The 20,885-nt window shown below is 40.0% G+C and overlaps 2 protein-coding genes across 4 annotated transcripts in view; one reads left to right on the forward strand and one right to left on the reverse strand.

Annotated features, from left to right (window-relative positions):
* The window catches only part of fnbp1l (formin binding protein 1-like), a 42,335-nt gene extending 36,831 nt beyond the window's left edge, over nucleotides 1-5,504 (forward strand). Inside the window, exon 17 of the mRNA XM_029500575.1 lies at nucleotides 1,390-5,504. Coding sequence (XP_029356435.1) covers nucleotides 1,390-1,397 — 8 coding nt within the window. The 3' untranslated portion in view covers nucleotides 1,398-5,504. The remainder of the gene's footprint in view (nucleotides 1-1,389) is intronic.
* Nucleotides 5,505-5,748: 244 nt separating this feature from the next.
* Nucleotides 5,749-20,885, reverse strand: part of bcar3 (BCAR3 adaptor protein, NSP family member) — a 56,254-nt gene continuing 41,117 nt past the window's right edge. For all 3 annotated transcript variants that reach the window (XM_029500570.1, XM_029500571.1, XM_029500572.1), the window contains 13 exons: nucleotides 16,180-16,308; nucleotides 14,768-14,893; nucleotides 14,230-14,346; nucleotides 13,659-13,891; nucleotides 12,426-12,526; nucleotides 12,034-12,168; nucleotides 11,268-11,477; nucleotides 10,269-10,897; nucleotides 9,534-9,649; nucleotides 8,679-8,850; nucleotides 8,443-8,554; nucleotides 7,461-7,664; nucleotides 5,749-7,361 (listed from right to left, as the gene is read on the reverse strand). In XM_029500570.1, coding sequence (XP_029356430.1) covers nucleotides 7,183-7,361; nucleotides 7,461-7,664; nucleotides 8,443-8,554; nucleotides 8,679-8,850; nucleotides 9,534-9,649; nucleotides 10,269-10,897; nucleotides 11,268-11,477; nucleotides 12,034-12,168; nucleotides 12,426-12,526; nucleotides 13,659-13,891; nucleotides 14,230-14,346; nucleotides 14,768-14,893; nucleotides 16,180-16,308 — 2,463 coding nt within the window. In that variant the 3' untranslated portion in view covers nucleotides 5,749-7,182. The remainder of the gene's footprint in view (nucleotides 7,362-7,460; nucleotides 7,665-8,442; nucleotides 8,555-8,678; nucleotides 8,851-9,533; nucleotides 9,650-10,268; nucleotides 10,898-11,267; nucleotides 11,478-12,033; nucleotides 12,169-12,425; nucleotides 12,527-13,658; nucleotides 13,892-14,229; nucleotides 14,347-14,767; nucleotides 14,894-16,179; nucleotides 16,309-20,885) is intronic.

The following is a 20,885-nucleotide window of genomic DNA, read 5'->3' on the forward strand; positions in this document are numbered from 1 at the left end:
GCAGCCATCATCTCCATCCAGCAAAAAAACACATTTGGCAATGTAGAAAACTTCCATAAATCCCCTGTCAACCTCTAGATAGGCAGCGTTTGATCATAATATGGCAGAGAAGGTGAATATTGATTTAACGGCAGTTTATTTTAGTCATATATTCGATTTCAGTTGATTTCAGCATCATATTTAAAGACCAAACAGCACTGAGATACACCCAGAGTTGGAACTCTCTTCATGGATTTTTTTTAAGAGTAAAAAAATAGAGAAAAATCACCAGCCAGCGGTTCAAAAGGTAAAAAAAAAATAAATAAATAACAAAATGGCAACATATGGTATAAAAATCGTTTAACTTTAGCAGATGGAGGAAATTGCACCAGATTGTTCTGATAATAATGTTAATGTTATCATGCACTTGTACTGCTAGTGAAAGACTTGCTGATTAAAAATTCTGGTTATTAGAGTGTCCATTGCTATCCAAAATTAACCACATCTGCAGTGCAGCTGTTTCGGCCAACAGCTTCCAGTACAAACAAGGGTGCAGCATCATGGCAGCCAAACACTGAGTGACTATATAGAAAACAGCCAACTGGGAGCAGCCACTACCACTTATTACACTGAATGATCGTGTTATCAGTTCAAACCACAACAAGCAGAACCTCTGCCACATTCAGCTCAAACAGAAATGATTAGAATAGATTGCTCCTGTAGTGACTATAAGCACCCCTTTGTCCAACATTTATAGGCAGTATATAGACATTTAATAAATGGTTTATAAAACTTTAATGTAGTGATGAGCAGATTTGTGTCTGTAAATGTGTTGCTAACCCCTCTTGTGGAGGATGCTGTATAGACAGTAATAATGAGTTATGTCTTCACAGGAAAATTCCTAAATGACAAAATGACAGAACTGTCAGTACACTCTGCTGCCATATATCTTTCAACAACTATATTACAGAATGTAATGCAATGTAAACCATTTACTGAATGTTACAGTTAATAAATAATTAAAAAAAGTAGTGTTAGTGATATTAGACAGGATGATTTTTTTTTTTTTTTCAGCTGCAGCAGTGTTTCAAAGTCTATTCAATGGATTTCAAGTAACACATGATATTAATTTGTCTCCCGGACCAAACAAACAGAGAGAATTGTGATAGCAGTTCTGACTTCTGGTAGCACAAACACAGTCTGCACAATACTTCAAATGTTGTGGATGCTTTCACTTCATTATTTAGTTAAAGATAAAGTGAACTGGCAGATGCTCACTGTGAGCATTTCAATGGGTGACTCTTCAAACACAGACCTCTTCCTTGACTTCAGTCATGTTTTGTTGTGGGTGCGCCTTGTGTCTTGGTGTACATGTTTTAGTAACTGGATCTCTCCTCTATGTGACTGCAGGTTCCTGAGGGCTGCAGGGTGGCCGGGCGATTTGATTGGCTGGTGGAGGGCTCACGCTGATTGCTGATTATTGGTGGTGGGGATGGTCGAGAAAGAGAGAGAAATACTGGGAAAGAGAGAGGTAGAGAGGGAAAGAGATGGGAAGTGGGCTGGGAGTCAGGTTTGCATGTCTGCATGCTTACATATCCATGATCAGCAAGGCATTTTGGGTAGTAAGAGGAAAAAGGACTAGCTTACTGTACCCAAATCCCAAAGCTACAAATAGGTATAAATATATTTGATATCTTAACGTAGGAGTCTAACCGGTGCTCACAGGAGATGTCCCGACCTGAACTGTAAGTTAGAGCAGCACCTGAAGAGGTGGGACTTCTCTGCAGCTCTCAAACAGGCTGCTTTAAGAGCAAATCAGAAGTTATTCTTCTCTGTGAACTCAAACAGTCAAGCATTTGCATTTAAAGGTCCGTCCCAATTAGAGAAGTCACAGGAGATGTTTCAGCCTTTGATTGCAAATACAATAATTGCATGCTTAAGAATTAACTGCACTGATAGGGATAATGGGAAAATAAAACATGCATGTGTGCTTGAATGTTTCAGGTCACAGAGAGCAGTCCAGCAGCAGCTTTTCCTCTTCATTCAATTCAGTGGCTCTCTTTTCACCTCTCAGTAGGTGCTGACTGAAGTGTTGGAGGTGAAGTCTTCCCAAGTCTTTTAAAGTGGCTACAACTGCGGGATTTTTTTTTTGGCAGGATTTTCACTCAAATGAATGAGCTCCTCAGGCTAGAAAGATATTCTCTGATTTTCTAATCACAAGGTTGACTTATTTGGTGAAGTTAGTGATGACACAAAAGCCCAGCAACTCTTTTTCATTGGACAAAGTCATTGATGCGGCTGAAAGCTTTGAAAACACCAAGTAAGTGGAGCATGTGATTAAACCATTTATCATGCTTTTATTTATAAGCACGAGTGAACCTACAAGATAAAGCACTTGTTTCATATTTCATAAATCAGGCTCCCGCCACATAAACTCCCTCCCACACTTTGATGCAGCTCTTGGTGAGAGATAGCAGTTGATTTAAAGTTCAGAATATCAGGGTTTAGCTGTCAGGCTCAGGTGTGCTCCCACTATTTGCTGCCACTAACACGATCAGTGCTGTACTGCTCCAACTCACCCCCGTCATCATCATCATCATCGTTCTCTGTGCTCTGTTGGTGATGTCCGCCTGCCTGAGCCACTCTGCTCCTCATGCCTGCCCTCACCCTCATACAGTCGCATGTTTTCAATGTGTTTTTAATTGTCCTCCAAACATGATCAACTTTGAATGAGACTTTGTTGTGCGTGCGTAACTTTGGACTTGTCGTATGTTGGATGACACATTGTGGTGATGTTTTCTTGAGCTTCGAGCATGAGTATGATTATTATTATTATTTTATTTTATTTTTTTAATCTATGTTTAATGTCATGTCTCCTAAACAGCAGCTGGGGAAAATCAGAGCTATTCATTATGCAGATAGCAGGACTATCAGGTGAAAACAGGACCTCTCTTCCCCTGTCCTCCTTTCTTTTTCTTTTCCCACCTGTTCTCTTTGCTCCCTTGGTTGTAATTCCACCAGTCAACCAGCAAGTGGCGGCCTTTCTTCATAAAACCACTGCTCAACTCCAGCTGAACTAGGCCTCTTTACAACACACAAGAAAGCTCTGGTGCTGTTGTGGTCCAACTCTGCCTTAAAACTTAATATTGTATTACTGTGGAGGGATGCCATCTCCCATCAGCTACTTCTCTTGCATCTGTGTAGGACTCAACTGCATCTCCGTGAAAAGTCTTTTTTTCCCCATTTAATCAGTTGTATTTGTGAATGTGACGACACGCAGGCATGTATCAACAAGGCACACACACACACACACACACACACACACGGAAATCCAGATGGGTCAAAAACACTACATTCTTCCTGTTTGGGTTTCTGCAGATGTAATGTGTCCATGTGTTACATGCATGACGTCAATTTATACCATTGAATGATTTGTAATTTTTAACATCTCTTATGCTGAATGTGTTTCCATGGTGACTGTTTTTAGGTTTGTTTGATTGACCCTCTTCATGAGAGACAAGGTTTGAATTGAACTGATGCACTTTGCCCTTAAGTACTACAGCATTTGAATCAGATGAACAAATGAATGAATGACTGACTGAAGGTCTGTGTTGTCTGCTGAGAGGTGTGATCTTTATGAATGAGCACTGTGTAGCAGCGAGAAACAAACAGCTCAGCTAATTTTCTCTTTTTCAATGTTTTTATACTCTTTTTGTAACACTTGCTGAGCGATGACCAACTTCCCTTGCCTGATTTTCTGGAATCTCAAATTAATTTTTCTCTTGAAAACTTGCTGTATATATTCAAAAAGATAACAAAATGGCATGCCTGACTCAAAAGTTCAACCTCCTTTTCATGTTATTTAAGACAGAAATGCCACTAGCAGCTCTTATATCAAGGTAATATGATCAGCAGGTGGCCACGCCTCAGCTGTAATCTGTGTTTCTACGATGAAGCTGTGAAATGTACAGAATGATGCTGTAAATGTTGTTACTTGAATTTTTCCCTGGTCATGCTACTATCTCCATTTTTATTGAAGAGTAAAGGGGTATTTCAGTTATTTTTAGAAATTAACCAGTGAGAGACATTTAATACAAAAGTAAAAGAAGCAGAGGGAAATGTCTTTACATTTATTCTCCAAAAATGTTTAGTCCATTTAAAGACCTTTGGAATACCAAGTGCCACCTGATAATGGATGATTCATTATGATGATGATTAATGCTTTTTGCTCGCGCGCCAATTATTTTCATTATTAATTATATTTCTTTCCCTCATCATTGTCTGTTGATACAGTGCGAAATACCTGCTGAAATTTTCCAAAATCCAAAGATACCTATTTACTTCTGTATATAAGAAATAAAACTGTAAACATCATTTCCTCACATTTGAGAAGCTAGAACCAGCTTCCCTGTAAAATACAAAGATCAGTCATTCTGTTATGGTTGCAGATTAATGACCATTAACGAATCAATTAATTGACTGATTGTTGCAGAGCTCATGTCAGAGATTGATTGATGATTCATATAATCAAGTACACTACATTATTTGTTCCAGTGGAAATGCAGTCATACTATTAAATCTAACATGTTTTGAAGCAACTGGGGCTGCAACCATTTATTTTTCATGATTGATTTTATTTTACTTTTTCTCTTCTGGTTGATGAAGTAGTGAATGATGCCTATCAAAACTAACAAAAAGCCCAGGTGATGTCTTCCACTTTCAAATCTAGCTTCATCAACACCTCCCAAAGATATTCAATTAACGGCTATAGACAATGAGTGAATGTCGCCATTTCTTGTTGATAATTGATGAAGTTATTGTTAAAGTACATAAACTGAGGTAAATAGTTTCAATGCTAATAATAGTTGTGAAGAGGGTCTCTGATGGTGACAGCAGAAGGACTTTTTTCACATGAATTGTGTCTATGTCTATGTCTAGAATCTGTGTCATTCACAGTACACTACTAATTTGATGTTTTCCCCTAGCAACTGCGCTGAGAGTATAATACCCACTGTGTTGTAATCCTGAAAATGATGCAACAATTTTTTGTAACAAATGAACTTTGAAATGCTGAACATGATAAAGTTGGCAATTAATTCATGCAAACAAGTCTGAAACCTCCTAAGTGACTGAGTTTGCTGCTCTTCACCGTCAAGCAAAAACCAGACACGTTCTTCACATTCCTCATTTTCTAACCCCTAACTCTAACTCCCATTGTCATGTGTGTCCTGTGGAAAGGTTAAAACCATCAAACTGTACTTCACATAACCCCCCTTTTTTAACAGCATCAACACAAACATTTCCAGTTCATGAGAACAGTAGGTACAAGATGCTTTAGAGGGATATTAACATGTCAAACTCATGTAAATGTGTGTGTTTTTACCATGTTGTATATCTTTTAATAACCAATGGCAGTACATTTTTCCATATTGTTGTGCACATCTTTTTACTTTAAATGTTGTCAGACACTTTGTGAACAAAATGCTTTTTTTCTTCCAAGATATCGTTCTAATAAAATAAGCAACAATGAATTGTTTCTGTGACTTTCATGATGTGAGTTATGTTCACCTGTCTTTTAACGCCTGAATTTGAAAACTTGAAAAAACTTGAACTTTTCACCTTCAAAATAATTCGCCGGGCAGAATTCATCGCCTGCAAAACTGATCAAACTAAATATGACAAGAACTATTTTAATAAGTAACGCACAGTTTAAAAAATCAGCTATACAAGCAGAAATATTCAGTGTCACACAGTAAGTCGACCTCAACAGCTCATACAACGTATTTATTAAATCTTACCACCTTAGTTCATAATAATATAAACATTAAAATTCATTCACTTTTTTTTTTTACACAGTCAGTCTTCTACAGAAAAATATGTACAGTCCATTATTAACATGCTAATGCTTCAAATATGTACAGCTTTAATCTCTCACGTTAAACTACCTTTGAAAAAAAAATAGTCTGCTTTCTTATTGTTTTTGTGTTTCTGTACAAAACAAGACAGAGGAAAACAAAAAAACATTTAGTTACATTTTCACACAAGTGTCTGAGTTGCTCCTGTGTAAATGTAGTAAAAAAGGGAACATTGTAGATCTCCTGATTTGAAGAAAATTAATCAGTGAAACCGCTTCAGGGAACCTCGCTGCAAAATATTTCTTAATCTTTTGGACCTTTTCCCTCCACTTATTAAACCAGCAACAAATGGAACAGGTGGTTTTGTCTCAAAGGCCACGCAGGGACAGATGTAAAAAGTTTCCAGACATGAGGAATCAATTATATTAAAAAAAATAAACTGATGATCAAAATCGTGACTAGTCACAGGAGTTGACTTTGTGGATTTATTTCCCTCCTTCCCACCTTCAAACAGATTATTTGCTGTTGAGCTCTTTTAGTTGTGTTGAGGAAACTAAATGATGGAATGACTTGAATGTCATAATAAAAATATAAAGCTAAAGCCTGAGCGGTAAAACATGGATATCAGTGTATAACTGATGTATGAGTGTATAAGTGTTTACACTCATTTCTACTTGAATTTTAGTTTTATCTTTTGTCTTTTGTCACACTGAGGACAAGTCTGAGCTACAGCTGCTGCTTTCACCAAAATGAAAGTGAGTAAAGCATGATTGTAGCTGACGGGCTGATGAGGCCGGCCTTCTTGTTGTCAAACTGATTTGTTTGTTTTTCAGAGCAGCTCGTCTCACTAATAAATATTCTATTAAATGTTCAGAGGCATAAAAGTTGATGACAGCTTTTGTTTTTCTTACTTTCTGTAAAGTTGTTTTGTCGGTTTACACTGTTGTAGAGTCACCGTTGGCCTGTTTATACCGCTGTCTTCCTGATATTTGGGGTATAAAAGAGTCCAGTTCAGACCAGAACACACCTGAAGCATCACTGAGGCCGGAGGCTGACAGGTAAGACTGTCTTTATGAAAGTCTATGTAAATAAAGGAACAACCTGTCATTTGTCTGGTTGCTGCTCTCACTGTGTCAGAGCTGAGTTACTCACTGTGGTCTGCAGGAGATCAGCGTCTGTCTGCTGCAGCTCTGTACTGTGGCAGTGAGAGCGCGACGGACTGACAACAACCTCACCGGCTTTATTCCGTCTCCTCCTTCCTCCTTTGCTCGGCTGCAGCTGGTTTCTGCTCTGCCTGACGTGATTTTGGTCACTTTTATTGGCTCCAGGGTTGGTGGATTGGATGAAGTCAAATTAAGGTTTGTGTTTTAGGTGGAGGCTCCAGTTTCCGTGACAATGCAGTGAGGATAAGATTGAATTTGCTGTAGCGATCTGATTGGTTGACTGATGCGCCGCGGCTTCCCCACAGCAGCCGCAGCTGAAAGTCTGTTCTGAACACCTCCAGCAGGTCTTCATCAACCTCAAACCCTGAAAACAGGAACACGGAAACTCACTTTATGACACTGAAAACATCTGACGTTTTTTGTTCTTGATTAAGTCACACCACCTGGATTTACTCATGTTCACCTTGTAAGATCTTCTGTGCGTTGGCTGTGTAGCTCTGGGCGTTGTGTGCAACATCACGTGCAGCCTCCAGGTGACGCAGCATGATGTCACAGCCCTGGTCACTGGTCTCCCAGAGCTCTGCCCCCTCAGGCGTGACTGTCGGGCGCTCCATCAAAGTGAGGAGCGGCAGCAGGAGGGGGACGCAGACCACCGGAGGAGAGCAGGCTGGATGAGGGAGATGGAGGTCAGTGAGTGAAGACGAGGTGTTAAGTAAATCTTCTGTTTCCTTCAGAGCCACAGTGACATTCCTTATGCAGTCGCTCACTTATTATAAATATTACATTATTGTGAAATTACAATGAAACGAGAAACTACTGAGTAAAATATTAGTTGTTTTACAGTGATCTCTCATTAATGATTATCTTTCACACTCCCACAATTGTCTTAGTATACACTTTAAATGAGCAAAATCAACACAGCAAAACCATGAATTTTGTAGATCCTTAGTGATTTTAGAGATATTTGTCAGCTCTTGAGGTCTACATTAACCATAATTAATTTAATATAATATTAAAAACAAGCAGATGTTTATTTCCCAATCGTAAAGGTCCTCGGTCCTGAGGGACTGAGGAAGGATTATCTTATCCTTTATGTGTTATGCTACTCTTACATTAATTCATGTTTTAGTATAATAGCCACTTTCTTTTTGCTCTGTTTTGGGTCTCAGCAAACTTAAAAACACTAACTGGACAATGTTAACTGATAAATGTTCACCAGTCACTAACTATATCTGTCTGGCGTTTCCTGAAATGATTATAGCTGCTTTAAAGGATCAGTCGGGTATTTTAAAGCAGTTTTTAAAGGATGTCGCCTTGTGTTGGACTTTGATACACTTATTTGAAAGTTTGATGTCGAGCTGACCATTTTTGAACAGCATGACTTTTCAGTTAATTAATTTGTTCATTTAATATGTTAAACCAGTGGCTCTGTGTGTGTGAAGTACCTGTGCCCTCATACAAATTCTTATAAAAAGGCTTGAGTGTTTTTTCGTAGCTGATGGCGGTCTGTGTGTAGTTCCTACGGAGTGTCGTCCATGTTTCTTCCAACCGGTTGATCTGTGCAGAACAGAACAGACATTAACGATTTCAATGTGTGCGTGCGTGCGTGCGTGCGTGCGTGCGTGCGTGCGTGCGTGCATGCGTGCTTGCATGCGTGCTTGCATGCGTGCTTGCATGTTACCTGAGGCAGGTCCAGAGCTTTCATCAGGGCTGTAAAAGCAAAGAGGTCGCCCACTGTGTCTTTCAGCTCTAATGCAACCAGGATGATACGATTTAACGTAGACGCCCGCTCCTCCACGCTGCCTGTACATCCCAGAATATCCACGGCAACACCTATTGCCATGGTGTGGTGCCTGGAAGAGTAAAAGGGGGAGAGCAAGAGGAAGCTTATCAACTCAGTGTCCATGTGTGTTTCCAATCTAATCTCTGAGAGCCTGGAGCAGGACCAGCCTCTTCAGTCTGTGTGTCAGGCGGGACTGTACAATAAAACAACCCCTGTGAGTCAGCCTTCAGTTAGAGCAGCTTCAGTTAAACCAGTCAAAACCAGTTCCCAACCTTCTGTGCATGTGATAAACTGTGATTATTTTAACAGGATGTTTTGATTTAATCCTGTTCCCTGTAGTAGGTAGGTTTGGCCGGAGTCCCATCTGATTTCACCTAAATTCTTTTTAATGATTGTCATTAAATGTCAAAGTCATGTCAAAGTCACAAATACTATCAAAATGTGTATTTCATTTTTTTTTTTTCATACTTATATTAAATTACTTACTCAGTAATAACAAAACAGGAAATTTCTAATGTTATTTTAACTTTTAGACAGAGTCAGGCTAGCAGTTTCCCTTTGCCTCCAGCCTTTATGCTAAGCTAGTTCTTTATGTACGGCGTGAAACACCTTGGGTTGGACCGCTCCTTTCGATGGCCAATGTGGGCTCCAGGTGTGTATAATTACGTTCATTTTTCTTATTCGGGAAGAGTGGTATGTCATGGAAACCTTCTTCAGTGACATGTGTGTGTATAATGTGTTTAAAATGTGTACCTTTCCATCAGGTCCAGTCTCAGCTGTTGTCCATGGGGCAGCGTCACCAGCTCCAGACCGGAGGACACACCCATCTGACCTTTAAGTTCTGGAGTCACTCCAAGGATCCTTGCAACCTAGTGAGAAACAACAAACAGCTGTCAAATCTAATTTAATTTCCTCCTTGTTTGTCAGCTGTCAGTGGTGTGTGTGTGTGTGTGTGTGTGTGTGTTAACCATAAGAGCGTGTTTGGCTATGCCTTGTTTTCTTGCCGACTGCTTGCTCGGCGTCATGAGGTTCATTTTATTGCAGCTGTAACATCGACTGAGGCACAGAAATCTAATTTTCAGTCACACAGAGGAAATGTGTAATAACACATTCTCAAACATGTTTATCTCCAAATGCCTAAATCTGGAAACCCGTCCGGTGTGAGGTGGATCTTCTCTGCACCTGTCTGATGGTCCAATATTAAATTTAGACTTTCATGATAGTAAACACAATTTTAACATTTATAACTGTGTCATTATTAAAGAGAACCGATAAATGAACTATTAATTAACATTAAAAATGTTTTGGTTTTTCTAATTTGCCACCTCTGAAGTTTGTAATAAAGTCATTATGTCTGTATATAGTACGTTGCTGACTCAATGTGTTGGCCTATTGCTGGTCTTTAACACATGGCTTTAGAGGCGGGGTCAGGCATTTATTTTTGATGGTTGTGTGTGGGTGTGTGCTGTCCTTCATGCCTGTGTGTACCTGGCAGTCAGCCATCAGCAGGTGTCGGGCTATACTGTGGTGATTGTGGTTGAGCAGCAGTTCCTTTGCTCTCTTCAACACCACCATCTCCAGAGGCTTGTTTTCCAGCGGCAGAAGTCGCGAGCCAAACTCTGCCGGTCTGAATGTCGACTCTGTCTCTATGACCGGCCGCTGGAAACTGCTTCTCTCTTTGACTCGTCTCTTTTTCTCCTCTTCCTCCTCTCTCCCTGCGTCGTCGTCCTCTTCCTCGCTGGTGTTTTCTAAGGCTGCGATGGCGTGATGGTAAGAGCTTCTGTCAAGTTCTCTCCGTCCTCCTGCGTCATTGTCACCCCCTTCGTCCTCTTTCCCTCCCTCCCCCTCTCTCCTCAGTCTCTCCACATAGCTGCAGAGTGGGGGCTGAAGTTCAAGGGCATTGTCTATGATAGAGCTTGGTGACTTTAGTTCCAGTGGACTGTGGGACCGCCGGTCTACAGGGTTTGGCAGCAGCCGCTCAGTCGTTGCCTCAGAATCCAGATACTGGCCCAGTTCAGGAGGTGAAAGTAAAGAGCTGGAGCTGTGGGAGTCTGTTTTGAGGAGCTGATGATGAAACTTCATGGGCTTCGCTGGAGGAGCAGGAGAACCAGCAGTGACTGTTGAACCATATTCAGATGTATCTTATTAACCTCTCAACCAAAATTGAATTCCTCAGTGATTGTAGAGTTATAAGAACTCTTAAAAAAAAAAAAGGTACAGATAACAAGAATATTCATATACAGCAAAAACTGGAATAAACCTAAACGCCCTGGCTCACTCTTTGCTGTCACTAAATGAGAAATCATGGCGATGATATGATCACTGGTTTTGTAATGGCGGTTATCACTTCATTTTTTCCAGTAGATATGTTTTGTGTCTTGAAGCAATGTGGTTAATGATGGATTGGTGTTTAAATGTATGTGTGTGTCAGACACAAACTGAGGACAGTATAATGTCAAGGCATCTCGTGAAATGAAAAAAAGTTACCTGCAGTCCTCCACACAGAAGGTGCCTCCACACATGTGGAGTCCGGGCTAGGTGCAGTGAAGATGGAGGCGTCTGTGTGGATGGACGCGCTGGAGGGGGGAACCAGGGGCTGAAGACATGGGGAGCGAGGCAGTCGGGCCAGCGGCACTTTGCTGGGTTTGGGTGGCGGTTTAGGACACAGCTGGCTGTCAGAGCCTCGGATCGCCTGGCCTGGAGATACACGAGCAACATCATGACATGATGACACACTCTATCACCATGTTGTTGCCATTGCTGGTTTTTTGCTTGAAATCAAATGGAATCAATCAATATATACCCTCTGAATTAAAAAAAAAAAAAAAAAAAAAGCTGTGTTGTATCTCTCAACAATAACAGTTACAAAAAAATGTGCTATTCCCTGCAAACAAGTGATTTAGTTACCTCAAGGACCTCATGAGGGTTTTTTAATGGCTCTTTGTGAGCAAGCCAGTTTTATTTTTAGCGTGATAATCAGACTCAATTGCCAGTTAGCTGCACTTCATTCATCCAGATATAACAAATCAGTGTAGCTATTCAGAGGTCTAGAACCAGGCTGCTTTATTTTAATCTTGGTGCTTTAGATTTTTGCATCTGTTTATATTGTCCACCATTAAATGCAAGGCAGACTTTGGTTGTGCAATATAGTATGAAAAATGCTGATCTATATGGAGGAGTTGACAAATACCAGGCTGACGGGTGATCTTCAGGTTGTACAGTATTTCTGAGGATTTTGTTTTTTAGTTCAGACCTGCCAAAGGCTCTGCTGATCTTCGAGGGAAAGATGGGCTGAGCGTTGGCTCGCTGCCCGTCCGAAACACGGGAGACTTCAGGTTAGGGCTGGGGAGCAGCAGGTCTGGAGGCTGCTGGGACTGGGGTTTGGATCCTGGAGGGCACCGAGAGCAAAGGGAAGGGAACAAATGGAGAAGATGACATTTGTAATAGTGTTTTTCTTTTTTTGTTTGATGTGTCCACAAACATTTAAACTTCCGCAATTTCAAAATCCAGACCAGTCATTGTGTGAAGTGTGTGTGTTACTTGTTTTCCCAAAGATATTGTTGGATACAGCCTGCTACTCTATTCTGAAGAGTTTTTGGGACGCTCGATCCCGTCTAAGAGCATACTAAGACCTTTTCTACTTACCGAGAGGTAAGAAGCTCTCTGATTGGTGCGCCTGGAGTGGGCATCGCCTCTCCTGCACCTGGTTGAGACTGGCTGGTTGGCTGCCACAGCGATCCTTCAACCTGAGTGGTAGCACATGTTGGAAACTAAGATCAATAAACACATTGACTGATATATGAACATCCTTCAAAATATTCATCCGAAGTTGAAAACTTCAAGAATGAAAGGTCCCATTACAAAGAAAGATGACCAGTATTCCACTTCCAACTGTCTTGTCCTTATTTTCCACATTTTCTGTTCTTACAAATCATATTCTGTTTCCCTACACTCCTCTTTTCTTCTCTGTCTCTTTGTTCTATAGACCATACATCCATCTTTTCTTGGCTCCTGCTCTGACTTTGCTCAGACAGATATGGACCCCATACATTATGCTCCATATGCTCCTATACAGTGTGAAATTACACACTTCAGTTCCTTTCAGCAGAGAAGCTGTACACAGGATTTATGGTACACATGGAGCACGTGTCTATTCAACCGACTGCCTGGATGATGAACATAAAGCTTGCCGCTGTGAGCTAAAAGCTTAAAAGCGGGAGAGGATTTACAGGCTTGATTGAAGTGTTTTAGAGGGTGTGCAAGACACTGAAAAAGGTGAGTCTCCTTTTTTTTTTTAGGTGCAACAGAAAGAATGTTATTTGGTTTCTAGCCCTCCACTTACTTTAAAATAATACACTTGTGGTGCTTAATTGAATTAAAATGAATTAGAATGGAATAGAACAGAATTAGAATTAAAACTTGCTCATTCAAATGCTTACCTCTAAAATATTACAGAGCTATTCTGGGAAAATGTATTTTCAGTATTAAAAGTAAAAGAAGAAAAGAGTTCTTCTGATTGTGCAGTATTAGGTATACGTATATTTATGTATTACTGATGTGCGTGGGCTGTCTCATTTGTGAACTGTTGGGCAGTTTAATCTGGGAACCATTTACATGCAGTAAACAAAGCTTTACCACGGACCAAGTAAAACCACTTAGGATTAAAGCACAACCTAATACACACAAGCCCACGGACTATAAAAATCATTGATGAGATAGAGATCTAAACTGACAATGTGTTGTATTAAAAATACGTTTCATATGATATATGAACAACCACATGTACTACTACAACTATAGAATGTGGGTTTGAAACATTAAGTACAAATCCTTTAACAGTGTGTTGACGCGGCTTTCAAGGAGCAGTTGTGTACCAACCTGAGCTGGCAGCCTCGGCCCATGTCACTGTCCTGGCAGTGTGTGCTGTCGTGCACGGTGTTTGTGTTGTCGTGTGCGTGTCCGTTGGTAATGTTGAGACTGAGACGTTTCTGACTCCGCTTCTCCTGTGCCATGAGTGCCTCTCGATGAGTGCTGGACAAGCCATACTTTTCTTCCAAGCAGCGTAGGGGAATGCCTCTGTTGATTGGCTGGAAGATAATGGCTCCTACCACCTTAATACACAAATAATAACACAGAGGAAGGATCATAGTCAGCAGTCAAAATAAGTCGAAAAATGTCCTGCTGATTTAGATGAATGAATGATGAATGAACGTTAATCATTTCATCCAACCGTATTCCTTCTCAGCCTTTCATGTTTATTAGGTAATAATTATTATGAAGACACACAGAAAGTTATGTTAAGAGAGTAAACTTGGGAAAATGCAACAGTTAAACAGCATTGACTAACATTTTTGTTAGCATTTGTTAACATTTTAATCACGGACCAGAGGAAGAAAAGTTTGAAGACGTGAAGAAGGCTTTTTTACATGAAAACACTGGATAAACTCACCTGTGAGACGGGTTTCCTGTTGCCGACGTAGTATCTAATAAGTGCGGGGACACTATCAAACCCTTCTCTTTCCAGCCTGTATTCCACTTTGGAGTAAGCTTCATTCAACATCACAACCTAGACAAGAGAAACCATCACTCATCAACATTTTGCTCTCATCATCAATAATTCTACATTTGATGGCACATTTTTGCTGTGAATGTGTTGGTCCTGAAGCCAACGTCACTGAGAATCAACACGACAAACAGGTTTCAGCCGCTTTCAGATCATTAGTTTCCAATGAGCAGCGCTGGTTCGTATAGAACTGAGTACTGTTTTCAGCCCCACAACACAACTTCAAGCTTCATCAATGGGAATGCTTAAGTAACTCAAAGCAGGCGCGTAATGGATCGTACAGACGTTTCTCTTGTGGTGGACATTTCTTTGGCTTCATGACTTGAAACTGTCACTGAGAAGCAATATGGCTGTACCTCAAACCACGTTAAACAGAGAGACTAGCATTCAGGCGTCAGCTGTCAGCCTTCATCCACGCTCTTACCTTCTTGTTTATTTTAAAGTGCTGGGCAGAGTTTCTCCACTGGCAGGTCAGAACATAACTTCCCGGGATGGAGAGTGAATCACGGATCAAGAAATCTCCATCACGCTGCACCAGGTTTTCTGCAACCTGAGATAGTGCAGAGGGTTACATATGGGCACCAACACACACACACACACACAGTGGGGCACACAGTGTTTGTTTACAGTCTAAACACTTAATTAAATCTAATAATGGTAGGCGGTTATACTGTTAACTTCTTTATGAGCTCCATGCTGGCTGGTCTGCAGCGTCACTTATAGCAAGATATTTAAAGCCTGATGTTTTGTGCAACTGAGCTCTTTCAACAATTAATAGTTTAATCAAAGTGTCTCTCAAATTGTTTCATGAATATATATTTTTTTTGTTAGAGGTAAATTCTACCAAGTGGTTGACAAGGAAAAGTAAATTGTAGTGACAACTCTGCGAAAATGAAAACTATTTTGGGAAAAATCAATAAGTCAATGAAGAGCTGGTGTCATTTTAGTTATCTCAGAGCCTTCAGTTTTTTTTTTTCCTTTAAAAAGTTTCTTACCCCATGTTAGGGGTGCTTTCACATGGTAAAGAAGCTCTTTGAGAATGTACTAATCATCTGTACCACAAAATAAAAAGAAATTTGAACTCTTGAACGCAGTGTTCATTTACTTTGCTCTTTCAAGCTTTCAGTCACATCATGTGAATGAAGTTTCTTACACCCTAGCTTTTTCCAGCTGCATCCTCAAGGTAGCAGATAGACATTATCTAAGACTTGTTTTGTAAAAATACTGTTCCCAGTGTTCCATGCTGAAGATGTGTGTATGTATGTGAGACTAGACAAAACACGTTCCCCATTAAATGAACAATGATTAAAATCTGGGCCTTAAAATATTTATATAAATCTATATAAATCTCATTTAGTTTCATGAATTAAAATGACTTTTGTTTTCAACAGGTAAAAACAAGTCAGCGAGGTTTCCCCATCTTTTTGTTTATATTTCACTCTTGTTACATTTATGGCCTCTCTCCTCTCACTCAGGCTCAAACACAATCCTTTACACACACTAACACACTTTAATTAAGCACGTGTTTGCATAGTATATGGTGGTAGTTTAGTGCAGTCCAAGGAAGCAGCTTATTAAAAATGATTACATTTGAGAGCTCTCTCTCGGCCTCACACACACACACACAAACATACAGAGAGAGGCTTTTTACACACACTGACCTACTGTTATAACCCCAGACCTGCAGCCAAGGCCATTATTTAAGCTCTAATCTTCCTGTAAGCATTGTGAGTGCAGCATGGAGGCCTAATAATAGGTGATCTGGTTCAACAAGTTTTTAACCAGGTTTTTAAAAGGGAGGGACTCGTGACTCAGATTTATGTGTGCATGTGCTACCTGTCTGGGAATCGCTCCATGGTACCAAGCATGGCTTCTTGGCTCCTCACAGTTCATCTTCAGTTCCTCCTCAAGCTCTTTGCGAAGTTTCTCAGAGGGACAGTCCAAAATGAACTGATCTCTGGAGAACTACAAAAAAAAAAAAAACTTTAGTATTTTGATCCTTTTGTCTATTTGAGCAATAGTTAATAATAATTATTGCATGCACAGGCAAGAATTTTTATAATTGCATGAGCAATATTGACACTGACACAGATAGTGAGTTCTTAATCCCTAGAATAAGAAGAAATTAGGTCAAAGTTCAAAGTCACACATTTATCATTAAGCAGTAAGAGTTATGTTAATGAAGTGTAATTAGCGTTAATACTACCACAACGACCGTTATTACGAATCCACTATTCCTCTGATTACTCTGCGCTGACTCTTGCGTGCATTTCTTTAGGAGCCAAATTTCTATTTGCTAGAATTGAAAGGCAAAGTGGACCACATGTCAAACTATTGATAAAGCAACATAACTTGCACACAACAGTTTCATCGTTTGAAATTCTTTTAGTAAGTCATTCAGTCAAAGGCGTAAAATGCAGCATAAAATTATTTTATTTTTGGGTTTAACGCTTGAATTACTTACGAGGCCCTCGTAAAATTGAATTGGCTGAAGGTCATTCAAAAGTTAAATGCTTGAAAGCTCAGATGGGAGAAAGATTTTAACACACTGATGTGACTGATGCTGATTTGACTGTGAGCTGAGTTTACAGTAATCCTAACAGCACACCCAAAAATGTTGAGAAAGTTATAAAGGTAAAGGACAGAAAAACGTGGTAACAAACTGACAGAAAGCTGAGTCAACGAAAACACCTGTACCACAATGCTCACACACCCCCAACCACACACACACTTACAGGATAGCTGCTGGGTCTCTGCATTGCTCCCTGTTCCTCGCTCCTTGAGACACACTTCATAGTAAACACATACTAACGCAAACGTCCGTTTTTTTTGTCCCTATTCTTCTAATACTCTCTCATGAAACACTCTCACACTATCTGTCCTTCTTGCTGTCTCTCTTCAGTGAGTTTCCTCCTCATCTCACCTTTTCCACTCAGTGCCTCCTACTGTGATGTCATCACCACGAATCCAGCCCAACTGCCCAGACCTGCCTCCATACACACCCATATCTGACGTACATAAACACACTCGCACACACTGACGCAAACATGTCCCTGAACTTATTAGTCTTTTTAACCAGCTCCTGAGAATTCACGGCTATATGTTGAAATGCCATTTCTTCTGCTGGCAGCACAACTGACTAGACTCATTATTTACTGTAAGTAAAGGGTCTTGATCAAGTTTTTCCACAAACAATCATTCAGCAGGCAAAGGACTCAGCATCCTGTTGAGAGGTGTTGAAGGTTTTGCAGGAGAACATATTTCTATTTGGATTTTTGTAACATATAATACAAACACAGGTAAAACGTGATTTACGTTTGGTCTATTCTCATTTGTTATGGACTCACATGGACTCATTCCTGTGCCTCATGAATGCCGCTCAGTACAACAAGCACAATACCTTGGGGGTTGTTTAGTGTATTAATATTGGTTCTCTGCCAAGAACAAAAGAAAGTGGTTAATCATTGATGTTTAGTGTGCTAATCAACCCCAGTATCTATTTTACTTTGCTTTGTGTATTTGTATTCAAACATCCTTGATGAGGATTCAACTTTTACTTGACATGATATTACGTCAAGTAAGATTACGATCAGTAGTTTTAACTGCTCCTCTATATATCTCTATCTATGTGTCATCCTACTATTTATCCAAATTGAATTGCAATATCACAAACAAATACATTAAACAGCCCGTGTCATGGGAGGTCTGATTAGTGATATCTGCGACATTAATACTGAATAAAATGGCTGCCTGTAATGAAAAGGTTGTCAGTGCTGTACATCATCATTTGTGATGTGGAACTCGAAAGGAAGCCCATATTCTGCTGCGTGTCAGGTTAGAACTGTAGCTCCAAGCCTTCTCAATCTCTTTACCTTTGATTGCTGATCGGGAATGAGTGAGGTGTACACATTAAATTTGAAAATATGCCCGAGCTTCCCCATGACGCTGAAACCTCTTTCTCTATGCTACTCCCCGTGGTTCTCTACCTCTCTTGTTCTTTCATTCCGCGCGCTCTTTCTCCCTAAAGTCATTAGAATAGACCCCTCTGCTCCCAGTCTCTATGTCTCTATGTCTCTATGTCTCCATGTATGATGGGAAATCAACCTATCCTATTACAGCTCCAACGCAGAAAGCAAAACAACAGGTCACAACAAAAACAACAGCACTGATGTTGAGGCTGAGACACAGATCACTGTGGCATGACTTGTGTTGTATGTGTGTTTTATTATTATTATTATTATTATTATTATTATTATTATTATTATTATTATTATTATTTGTTTTTAGCTTGTATTGGTGCAGCAGTGGAAAGTACTATTCATTTAGTCGCAGTCTGCAGCTGCATTGATTTTACTGTATGGGATCAGACTGAATGTATGACTGTACAACATTTTCAGCTAGATAAATAATCTCTGCAGCTTTAATATTTGTTCTTTTCTTGCTATAGTTTTGTTTTCGGTGGCTGAGTTATCAGTCACTATATAGTCTATGTAACAGTCATTGATTTATTTTGACCTTGAAACATTTCTGCTGTTCGTCTGTTAAAATCGTTATGGCACACATATATGCAGTGCCTGGACAGCATGTTTTTCCTGTTTTACTATATACACTATGCACAATGTAGATGTGAAGCTGAACTGGATGAACAAAAACTGTCCTGGCTGTATTAACTTTGGACTACTTTAGGTTTGCCACGTGTTGGAGCTCTGTGGTAACTACATTCATTAAAATAGTCATAATAAAATGTTTTTACATCTACAGTCTCACAGCCATAGAAACGATGAACAGTGGAGTGGGGAGGTTGGAGAGATGATGCCGGATGGCAGTGAAATCAGACGGACGTGGAGTACTGGAGGGCTGAATAGGAAAGAAGCAACTGGAAGGATTGTGTACGCATCAGTATGAGTATCAGAAAAGTAGAGGAACACACGACAGCATAGGAGTGAAAGCAGGGGAAGAAGGAATAGAAAACTGATTGGAAGGACTGAGAGGAGAAAAAAAAAACCTAGATGGAAATGGTGTATGGGAGCATTTTTTAGGCACAGCATAAGGCTGTGTGTCTGTCCACACGGACAGAGCAGTGTTTCTAAACTCTGTATTTGTCCTTATCTCTTATCTCTCTTCTTTTCTCTCTTTTCTCTTGCCACACAGATTATATCGGTTTATGGATTCCCAGCTGGGCCATAAAATCAGATGCCCTGACAAGTGACTACTTCTTGTGAAGGTGTAAAATTGGAAATGAGATCCACTGACATTGACCCTCAGCGCGATGACTTGCTGTTATCAGTGTAACAACAACAGGTCGGTTTCACTTTGACTGTGATCATCCTGTGATACAGAGTGACTTAGAGACTGAGTGAAACTCAGGAACGTGGAACAGGAACAGACCATAAACAAGAACTAACCCTCCTGTGGAGACATTTAAATACACATTGGTGTACAAACACAACAGCTGTAATATAAAATGTTACAACTGACGTCAACATGGTATATTGATGACCACTTACAAACCTACAACTATGTGCATGACACATTTATTAAATATGTACCTACTGCTGAATAAAGGAGGCCAAAGTCAGAGTAAGAGCTACAGAAAGTGTAGAGGCTAACAGTTAAGTGTGGCATATTATTTGTCAAAGTATTGTTTCTGAAGCTTTATAGTGCGTTGTAGTAAGCGGGCTGGCTGTCCCTCCAGTGAGATTAGAGTAGTTCCACCGTAGTGCAATACCTGATATGCCACCAGCAAAAACACATAACCTAAGAACAAAAATAAATAGTGGGGTGACAGGACGCCAAGGAATGGTCTCACCCTCACTTTGCTTTTTCTCTCAGCTGTCTAAAAAAGCTGACTTGGCCTAAAAGTACTGTCTTACTCAGCGGTAAGAATATAACAAAGGGTACTGTGAAAAAAGGACTTCTGCAGTCACTGGATTTACTTTGGAGTTCCTGGATTTCACACTGGAAAGTTTTTTTTTTTTTTCTTAACCCATGAGAAGTTTGTGTTCATGTTGGGGATGACACACACATTCAAATCCAGGTCTTTTTGGCACTGGGACAATCCATTTGTGTAGCAGTGCAGTCAGAGACACTGTGTAAGCTGCTTTGTCTTTTGAGTTCAGTGAGGTGAAAACAAATGAGGTTTTAGCATTATAACTGATTCCTCGTCATCTCTCACACACATGCACACACTAATGCACGTTATAATCTCTGTGTGCTGTATTATGATGAGAGAGCTGAAAGAATGGGATCTTGACCTGCAGTTTGTGTCTACTGAAACATTGATCTGATTGATTTTTTCTGGAAGAGCCTGAAAACTGTGCAAAGTAAAACAGCGAAACATGCTGTCAGACTGTTTAGAAGAAGAAAAAGCTCAATCCATCTGTCTCTTTCCTCCTCATGCCACGATGCCTATGCTTCTCTTTATCCCTACCTTCCACATTTATGCAGTTTATATCTGGCTGTCAAGAAGTGACCTTAAGGTAAATTTTGAAAAGTCAAAAAATGTGTCAAAATTTCGAAAATGCACCCTAAAGGCAACAAAA

The sequence above is a fragment of the Echeneis naucrates genome, chromosome 4 (genome assembly GCF_900963305.1).
Source record: "Echeneis naucrates chromosome 4, fEcheNa1.1, whole genome shotgun sequence".
Taxonomy (NCBI): domain Eukaryota; kingdom Metazoa; phylum Chordata; class Actinopteri; order Carangiformes; family Echeneidae; genus Echeneis; species Echeneis naucrates.